This window comes from Zingiber officinale, chromosome 7B (assembly GCF_018446385.1).
Source record: "Zingiber officinale cultivar Zhangliang chromosome 7B, Zo_v1.1, whole genome shotgun sequence".
Classification (NCBI taxonomy): Eukaryota; Viridiplantae; Streptophyta; class Magnoliopsida; order Zingiberales; family Zingiberaceae; genus Zingiber; species Zingiber officinale.
In genome coordinates, this window is record NC_055999.1 from 39,491,945 (window position 1) to 39,502,155 (window position 10,211).

Below are 10,211 nucleotides of genomic sequence, written 5' to 3' on the forward strand. Positions count from 1 at the left end.
GTTTCTGAGCTCTACGAGGCCAAAGGTGGCACTCTTCTGACGATTCATATCCTGTTCGTCTTGTTGAACGAAGAAGACAGCTGCTCATGGAGGACGACGATTTATTCCTCCAACAGTTCGATCCAAAATACTTGGAGATCGTAGCCGAGTTCCTCACCAAATGGCTTCCCTTCCTCACCCGATCCCTCTATGATGGCTGCTCCGCCACTGTCTGAAGCCGCATCGACTCCCTTCGCCCAAGTATCGCCTTTCCTTTCTCGGTTCTTGATTTGTTGATCCCTTTCCCTTTGGAAGAATGCTAGATTACTTAGTTCGCTGGGATGGTGCTCTTCTTTAGGGTTTGCTGCCAAAGCCGACGCAGATGCCTCCAGGTCCACTTCCACGAAGGATCAGGCATCTTATGCCTCTGCTAGCTTTGCTGCCCCCTTTCCCGATGCCCAACCAACTGGGTATGACCCGGATCTGACCTCTTCGCCAGAGTCCCCTCAAATCCGGATGTGTTGGGCCGACATGGCTCAAGAAGACAAGCTCAAGGAGGCTAAGGCGGAGGAGGAAAAGATGGAGGAGTCAAGGAGAACTTCGATTGAGGGAGCAGCAAGAGTTAAAAGGGAGATTGCGAAGAAGGAGACGGGATTGTCAAGGGAGCAGAGGGAAGAACTACACTTTATGAATGTTGTCAGGAAGAAGGATTTCATATGCCTAGAGAGGGTCAATGACAAGATCGATAATATCCTCAATGTCCTCGGGCTGCATACTAGAGTATTCAGCACACCGAGCAAAAAAGAATTGTGGATCTGGTCTATGAGCTGCAAGAGAAAGGGAAGAATCATGAGTTGGGAGGTGAGTACAGCATAAAAAGATTAGCTTTAAGCAGTGTTTATTTATTTATTGTCAATCCTAAGCTAATGATTCAAGAACCCTAACGGAAATTGGGCACCTTTTTAGAAATAATGTAAAAAATATCAATAGATAAGAGAACTGAGAAGCAATCATTAATCATATTGTTCTTTTGTTAGTTTTTGTCCAAATACCTACCGAACACAAATATTGTGCTGACTTAACAAATATATGGTTGATACATGGTTTGTAGTTTCACTTCATAAATGTTGAAGACCCTCTAGGATGACTAACAGCTTCTCTGAGCACATATCCATCTGTGCTTTCTGTTTGTTCGCTTGAACTAATAGTATGAACACTGATCCAGAAAAAATTATAGTCATGTTTGTCTTTCCATTTATTAGGAGGCCCTGACTAGCAGCATATATCCTAAGCAGAAATTGAGCTAGCACCTACCTACCGTCTGGCAGCCAAGTTGTCTTTGTATGCATTGCTTGTTCCTTTTAAGTTCTGGATCAGAAGGTGCATCCAAGATTGTCTTCCACCTTGCATTTGATTAATGATGCCTTTAATTCTGTTTTCTTCTTTTTGCTGGTTTAACATTGAAAGATTATATTGAATATGGTATTTTTTGCAGGATGAATACTTTCAAGTAAACAAAATGTCAACAAAACATAATGGATATTTTGTAAACAATGGAAAATTAGAGCAAATGTAAGCTTCTGCCACATAATTCGTTTTTCCTTGGTATTTGTTTGCTTTATTTGCCATATTTGAAACAACTGTTTTATTTTATGTTCTCTAAATATATCTTTTATTTAAAGTCATCCCAGGTGTGACTGTTGTTGTCTAGAATTTCAATCAAGTATTATAGTTTTTGGCCATTGCGTTATATGCAGCAATGAAATCCGAAATTGCAACTTTAAGCAACATTCTTTTGTGGTTATATATATAAACTTATTTATTCTTAACTGATGCAATAACAAAACAAACCCTCAAATTACATTGAAAATTGAGACAAAATTGATGAAGCACTGGAAAGTATCTCACACTAAGTACAAAAAATGTCACAATAATCCTAAACTGAAATATTAACATGGATATGCATAGAATGTTGGATACAATCCTAAACTGAAATATCAATGCAGGACTGAACTTGTTACACCATAATTCTATTAATACTAATACTTCTTAATAGTTATACTTAAGCATCTGAATATAATTTAGAATCTACAACTAGTTAGCTTTTCGTGAATTTCCTTGGTATGGTTGACTGCATAATATTGGCAGCTGCTTTGAACTATTCTAGTATGTCTTTAAAATGGAAATGTTTTCAAATCTGTGAACGTTGTTGCTGCAAACTCTTTTCTAATTTGTAAGCCTCTTGTCATTTTTTTTATGCTTGTCTTGAGACAATTTTTAATATTATTGCATTATCTTTTTTTAAGGGAGGCTGCTAATAATGACGTTAATCCAACATGTGGTTGTTTTTTTAGCTAAGATATTATGGTCTTTCTGATTTATCTGATCTTTCCTTGGGTGTTACCTGTGTTAGCCATTTATCTCAAGAAACACAGAAAATGGTAGAATATATTCCTAAAATGGTCTCTTCTATTTGGAATTTTCTTGAAACTTGATTTATGAAGTGGCAATATTATTCATTGGCTTTGTTTCCTATAGTGAAATTCACTGAATGTTTTAAGTTGTGCTCAATTTATCTCAATGAATGTCTTAGCAGATAAGCTGAGTCAAGCATCAAGAAATCAACTAGTTTTGGTGTCACATAATGTTGGGTAAGTAAGACTTATAATATCAGTTTTAATTTATTGTTTCGAGAAATATGCATGGAATAATTATGTGATTTGTGTATAGTTATCATTAGATTCTCATAGTCATTGATCCATATAAGGAGATAGTTTATTTGTTGGATTCACTTAGTCATCGCATTCGTGACGAGGACTGGAAATACGTAGTGGATATGTGAGTACATATTTTAATTTTATTAAGCATTTTTTTAATCAGTAAAACTCTTATATGTCCATTCTTATTGATGTATAAAGGAGCATAAGATTGTTTAATTCAAACAAGGAAAAAAAAGGGAAAAAACATGTTACATGGGAAGTAATAAAGGTATGCATGCCTACTTATGATTAAATTATAAACAATTAAACATGTATATAAGACATTTACAATTTGTTTTTAATATAGGGTCCTCACCAACTAGATTTGAAACAGTGTGGTTTTTATGTGATGAGATATATGAGAGATATTATTGAAGAAGTGGAAACTATCGAGAGAGATTCACTTCGATCAATAGTAATATTTGACATTCCATTCTCAATCTTCTCAAATATTTGTGTTTATCATTTTGCACTTATCATCTTTTGATTGTTTTTTACTAATCTAATCTATGTCTTTGTTCACAGTTCATCAAAACACAGTACTCTAGAGAAGAAATTGATGAAGTGCGTTCCGAGTGGGCAGAATGCATACAAGACTATATTTATGACTAGGTATGTAAAGTCATACAATGACTTGATCTATTCGGAAAGTATTTGCATATAATGCAAATTACATAATCTGATCCTAACAGATATGCCCTTGGAAACATCATGATTATTAAAACTTTAGTGTATAGGACATCTAGGTAGAACATCTCTATTTTATTATTATTCTTATTCTGGAATGCATGAAGTGATTTCCAACATCTTAAGATTTTGAGATGTTCAAACATATATATCATTTGCTGGTAAACACATTTCTGTAGGACTAACACACTTGTCAGATTATCAGTTAATTAAGTTTGTAGTGATTGTAAGTTTAGGTGGTAGTGATTATCAGTTTAGAAAATCATATTCTAGATTGTATAAAGTGATTAAAAATTTAGATGGTTTAATGGATTAGTTTGTTCTTGCTTTTTTATAGAAATAATGTTGAAACTAGTTTCGTATACTGCTTTGTGGTTTTTATGCAAACTGCACATCCTTAAGCTTTGAGATCTTACTAGAGTGTTGCTGCTGTAATGTTGAGACATAAGGTACATGACTTCCTCTATGATTCCTTCTTTCTGTTGTTGTTGTTAGCTATTCTAGCTGCTTTCACATAATACATGGTTTAAGATATAATGTCAAGTTTATATATTCATCAACTTTTTTCGTGCTCACTTGCTTGACTAGTCATGAAAATGTGAAGCAGCAACATTTCTCGTGCTTATTTGGCTATTCTTTTACTTCAACATTTCAGAAGGTCCAGATTTATGTACTTCACAATTTGGTTTCTACTGTGCAAAAGATGCAAAGCTGCAAGAAGTTTATAATTTGGTTTTCTACTTTTGGGGCTTGTTTGTTTCAATTATCACTTTAGTTTGTAGTGGTTTATTAGATTATCCATTTCAATTATCAGTTTACAATGTTTATCAGTTTATACATGCATGTTTCTACTTTTTCTATAACTTTAACTATATTTAATTTTCAGAAAAGGGAGAAAGCTGGGTTTGCAAGCTAAGTCTATGAAATTCTGTATGCAGAAAAAGGACCAGTACATGAAGATTGTTGCACAATCCTGGCTTGATCTATTCAGAAAAGGACAAGTTAATTTTCATGGTTGTGGTCTGATAAACTTAATTTTGTGGTCTCATCTTTTGTGGTGGCCATGAACTTGTGGTCATGTTTGGATAGCTTGTAGTAATTGTAGAAGTTTATAAACTTAAGTGAATGTACATATATGTTACGTTGTACCAGTTTTTGGTTGAGACAAGATGTATAAAAGACAACTTAATGTATATATGTTGACAACGGTTTTTGCTAATGTTTATATATATATATGTTGTACAGGTTTGTGTGTAAAAAAATTATGTTGACAACGATTTTTGTGAATGTATATACGGTTTTGTGAATGTATATAGACAACAATTTTTTAACCGTTGTGAAGAGTATGCAATGGATCAATGGTTTTTAAACTAAATTTGGTAGAAAGACAACAGTACTGTATTTGTTGTCAAAAGCATATCTGCATGCGATCCAAATTATTGCAAAACTGACAATTACAACGGTTTTATATGTTGCAGAATTGTTGTCTTTGGTATTAAAAGACAACTCTTTAAATCCGTTGCATGCCTGTTGTCTAATGTTGTCAAAGACAACGGTTTTAAACCGTTGTCTTTTACTGCACATTTAACAACACTGCCAATTACAACGGTTTAAAGAGCCTACGACAACGATTTTTAACCATTGTCTTTTAATATTTTTGTTGTAGTGTGCTATAATCCGAACCCTAGTTTTCAGTTTGTGCTTATAGTTTTAGTATTTCAGTTTAAATCTTGTTTTTTGACTCAAGCATGAGATTTTAGGCCTTTATGTGCAATTCGGATTTTTTTGCTGTGAAAGGGCACGAGTAGTTTTCCTTTGAGTTTTCTGTGGAATTCGGTTTTGTGCTATGTTTATGGGTTTTGTTTAAAATTCCAGCAAGCTTCACATAGGCTTTAATTCCAACAAGTTTCAATTTTGTTTTGTGCTGTAAAAGGGGCACGAACAACCCCTGTAGAGCTCACAGTGAAGATTTTGTCGAGCTTATAGTGCAGATTTTGTTAAGCTTACAGTGCAGATTTTGTTAAGTATTATAGTGCAGATTTTGTTAAGCTTACAGTGCAGATTTTGTTAAGTATCATGGTGCAGATTTTTGTTTAGTATCATAGTGCAGATTTTGTTAAGTATTACAGTTTTAGAATTTGTTTAAGCATGGCAGTTTTAGAATTTGTTTAAGTATTGCAGTTTTGTATGAGCCAGTCTTTTATTATAAGTATTAATAAGTAATAAGTATTTTATTTGAGAAGGCTAGTACCCGACTTCCGAGGTTGTCATTAAACAAATCCAGGTGACCGGTTCCGAGGTCTCGACCCTGGTAAGACCAAGGTCTTTACTCTCATAGGACTGGTGGCTCGCTACCTCAGTTTCTATTAGGGAGCGCGCAATGGTACTAAGTCTGGGCCTAAGAGATTATTATTTTGAAGTATAAAAGTATAAGTTTTGAACAAGTGAAATCAGCTTCACATAAGTTTAAAGATCAGCAAGTTTAGTTTTCTTTTATGCTAGCATGTTGTTAAGATTTTTCTTACTGTTATTTGCTATTAGTTGAGTAGCTTTACATGTTTAGCATTTCAGTATGTTTGATTCCTTTGTTATTAGATGAGCATGAGTAGTATTTCTTTTAAAGTGTTTAGTTCTTAGATTTCTTCCTGTTCATATGCATATTTGAGTTTTGTAAGTTAGATAGAGCTTACTAAGCATTTTGCTTATAGTTGCATTTTCCTCTTACTATAGATAAAGGAAAAGGAAAGCTATAGTGAAGGAAGGCGACAAGGAGGTGTAGATGGATGTGTGATGTCTGGACTATGGAAGCCTTGGGATTTTGCTTAAGAATTCATTAAGATTTTGTATTTAGACGGTTGGGATTATTCTTTCATGTTGCTGGATTTGTTCATTGAATATTTTAAGTTTTAGAATTCTTCCTTTTATTTGTTATGCATATTAGTTCCGCTATCTGAGTTGTATTATTGTTGCATGCATGTTCAGATTAATATATAGTTTTAGCATGTTCAGATTAACATATATAGTTTTAGTTGAGAACAAATAATTGAGTAGAATGTATTAGATGAGTTATTTATGTTTCCAGCTGTTACTTATTGTATCCTTTGAGTTTTTGAGAGTTTTAAGTATTGATATTTACATGTGAGCAACACTAGTTAAGAAAAGTTAATAGTACAGTAACGTCCCACCTTCACAGACTAGTTGAGTGGAGGGTGGGGTGTTACAAGTTGGTATCAGAGCAGTCCCCGTTCTCCAGCATCACACACACATCAGCATCAGCCTTGCCGTCTTCAAGTAAGAAAGTACCTAAATTCTTTTATTTAGTATGATTTTCCTTGTTATTTGTAGTATAGAGAAATCCTTAGAAATATTTGCTTATATGTGCGTAAGTTAGATAAAAGTTCTTGTTTGTCTTTCTATGTCGTATATATATGTCTAGAGAGTATAGAGACAATTTTAGGTTTTCTCTCTCTACATGACTAGATGTCAAGAAGGGGGCGTCCCCGTACCGCTCGTACTGAGGACCAAGCACAGGAGAACGAAGAGCCCAGAGCAACTGAACCAAATCTCTCTGAAGTTGCTGCTCAACTCCAGAGACAAGTGGCGGAGCAGCAACAAGTGATCGTCAATCTGATGGCTAATCGGCAGCCAGTCCCTCCCACTCCCCCAACTATCAATGTGGAGACCCCAGTGGTGACTGAAGTTCCACCAGCTGCCCTGGTCAGAACATCAGAGACCTGGAGGGTTACTTCAGCCAATTCAGATTCCCGAATGGAAATGGGAAGACATTTCTATGGATTTCATCTCGGGACTACCCAAGACAACAAATGGGTATGATGCTATATGGGTAATCGTGGACAGACTGACGAAGTCCGCACACTTCTTAGCAATCAAGATGACTTATTCCACGGAGCAATTAGCCCAATTATATGTTAAGGAAGTTATCAGATTATATGGGATTCCTAAGACCATTATTTCTGACAGAGATGGTCGCTTTATCTCACATTTTTGGGAATGTGTTCAGAAGGCTCTTGGCACAAGGCTATTGTTCAGTACTGCCTTCCACCCTCAGACTGACGGACAAACAGAAAGGGTGAACCAAGTGCTAGAAGACATGTTACGAGCTTGCGCTTTAGACTTCAAAGGAAGTTGGTGCCGATATTTATGTTTGGCGGAATTCGCTTATAATAATAGCTACCAAACTACCATTGGAATGGCGCCTCACGAAGCTCTGTATTGGAGGAAATGTAGGTCACCTATATGCTGATACGAAGGTGGTGAAAAGAAATAAATGGGGCTCCGAACGGATTTCATCGATGACACCACCCAAGCTATACAGAATATTCGTCAGAGAATAGAAACTGCTCAGAGCCGCCAAAAGAGCTATCCCGACAAATGGCGTAGGCCGTTAGAATTCAGTATCGGAGACTCGGTATTTCTCAAGGTAGCTCCTATGAAAGGAATAATGAGATTCGAAAAGAAGGGCAAGCTAAGTCCACGATATGTGGGACCATATCGGATACTGAAAAGAGTGGACCAAGTGGCGTACGAGTTAGAGCTGCCCCAGGAGATGGCAACAATTCACAACGTATTCCACGTCTCAATGCTCAATAAGTGTATCTCCAGTACAGATCAAGTGATTAAGCCACAGACAGTACAAGTTCAAGAGGATCTAAGTTATGAAAGTAAACCCATCCAAATACTGGATAGAGGAGTCAAGAGATTAAGGAACAAAGAAGTACCTTTAGTAAAAGTTCTATGGCAAAATCAACAGTTCGAAGAGGCAACCTGGGAACGTGAGGACGATATGAAACAAAACTACCCGGAGCTATTTTAAAGTTCGAGGACGAACTTTCTATGAGGTATGGGGTACTGTAACACCCATGAATTTCTTAAGCTATATACGAAAATGTTCTCTTGTAGAATAAAAAGGGAGATAAGATAGAACCAAAAATATATAAAAGAAAAGGAATTGGTCAAGGATTGAACCTTGAACCTTTTTAATCAAATAGTAAGCTTTAAGGATTATGGATTGACCACTAGGCCATCATAAATTATTGTTGAATAGAGAATGGAAATTTGTAGATAAAGGTAAAAGTATGATTATGAAAAGAAAGCAAGAAAACATCAAGTAGCTTTCTTCCTCCTTCTCTTGATTAAGAGAAGAACAAGAAAAAGACAAATTGTCTTCTTCTCTTTTCTTCCTTCCATTTTTGTGAGGATAAAGAAGGTGGGGGATTAGGAGAACTAAGGGGAATGAATGGAGACATTCTTCATCATTAAAAAAAAATAGAAATGAGTTAATAGGGAAAGGGAAAGCAAAACTTATCCTTGCTTCTTCCTCCCACTTAGCATAAGAGAGAAAAAGGGAAAGGAATTTTATTTTTTTTCTTCCTTTCCTCACCATTTCCGAACCTAGAGCCTCCCCTCTCCCAAATTTCCGAAATCCAACTAAGTTTTCTCCCTAAGGAAAACTAAACCTCAAGAAGAAGTCCTTAATACCTACTTCCTACAAGCAAGAGAAGCAAAGGAAATACTAGAAGGAGGAGCTCTCTTCTTCTTCTTCTCAAGGGTATCTTTATCATAAGAAAACACCAAGCAAGAGGATGTAAGTATCCCCTCACTTGTGGTACAAGTGGTTTTGTGAAATTTTCCTTAAGTTTAGATGGTTTAAAAACCTAGGATTTCCCTTGAAACTTTCGGCCATGAAGGGTTGTAAGACCTATGAAAGCTTAAACCCAAAACCAACATGCTTATGGTTTTTCTCATGATATGATATGGACATTTCCTTGATATTACATGCTTGTATGTTGCTTGGAACTAGGAGAATCCTCACCTTAGGGTTCGTCCATGAAAAGAATAAGAACCCTAGAGAAGCTTAAAACTCAAACCAACATTCTTATGGTTTTTCTCATGATATGATATGAATATTTCCTTGATATTTCATGCTTGTATGTTGCTTGGAACTAGGAGAATCCTCACCTTAGGGTTCGCCCATGAAAAGAATAAGAACCCTAGAGATGCTTAAAACTCAAACCAACATGCTTATGGTTTTTTCTCATGATATGATATGAATATTCCCTTGATATTTCTTGCTTGTATGTTGCTTGGAACTAGGAGAATCCTCACCTTAGGGTTCGTCCATGAAGAGAATAAGAACCCTAGAGAAGTTTAAACTCAAACTAACATGCTTATGATCTTTCTCATGATATGTTATGAATGTTCCCTTGATGTTTCATGCTTGTATGTTGTTTGGAACTAGGTGAACCTTACCTTAGGATTTCGGCCATGAAAGGATTAAAAACCCTAGTGAGGCTCAAACTCAAATCTAACTTGCTTATGATCTTCCTCATGATATGATATGAAGATAACTTGATTTCATGTGGTTTAGAACTAGGTTTCCACATTTTAAACTTTCGGCCAAGATAGAATTTAAGGATTAGGCAAGCTTAAACTCAACTCTAACTTGCTCATGTTTTTACCTATGATATGATATGAAATTAACATGATATTCTCATGCTTGTATTTGGTTGAGAACCTAGCTCCACACTTTATGACATTCGGCCACTTATAGTTTGTAGACCTAGGAAGCTTGAAACTAAACTCAATATGCTCATGTTGTTGCTTATAATAAATGATATGAAAATTGTTTAGGGTTCACATGTTGATATGCTAATTGTAACCTAGATCTAGGCCTTGCATGTTTCGGCCACATTATGAAGTTTAGACCTAGGAAGCTTAGAACCTAAATTTAATATGCTTATAATGTTCCTTATGATAAATTTTATG

The 10,211-nt window shown here is 35.7% G+C and overlaps 1 protein-coding gene and 2 long non-coding RNA genes across 3 annotated transcripts; all 3 read left to right on the forward strand.

Moving 5' to 3' along the window:
* The first annotated feature begins 86 nt into the window (after positions 1-86).
* LOC122004308 (RNA demethylase ALKBH9B-like) lies at positions 87-855 on the forward strand. The gene is made up of 2 exons (XM_042559217.1): positions 87-209; positions 295-855. The coding sequence occupies exons 1-2, from the start codon at positions 87-89 to the stop codon at positions 853-855; spliced, it is 684 nt and encodes a 227-aa protein (XP_042415151.1).
* A 450-nt stretch (positions 856-1,305) lies between these two features.
* On the forward strand, positions 1,306-2,676 carry LOC122003757. Its single transcript, XR_006118081.1, has 3 exons — positions 1,306-1,359; positions 1,475-1,551; positions 2,576-2,676. It is a non-coding gene; the product is annotated as an uncharacterized LOC122003757 (long non-coding RNA).
* Positions 2,677-3,072: 396 nt separating this feature from the next.
* Positions 3,073-4,372, forward strand: LOC122003703. Its single transcript, XR_006118044.1, has 3 exons — positions 3,073-3,153; positions 3,264-3,350; positions 4,312-4,372. It is a non-coding gene; the product is annotated as an uncharacterized LOC122003703 (long non-coding RNA).
* Positions 4,373-10,211: the final 5,839 nt, after the last annotated feature.

Coding starts and splice junctions, on each gene's coding strand:
- LOC122004308 (XM_042559217.1), top strand. CDS start 87: ATGGAGGACGACGATTTATTCCTCCAACAGTTCGATCCAAAATACTTG. Junction 210..294: donor ATGATGGCTGCTCCGCCACT/GTCTGAAGCCGC, acceptor TCCCTTTGGAAG/AATGCTAGATTACTTAGTTC.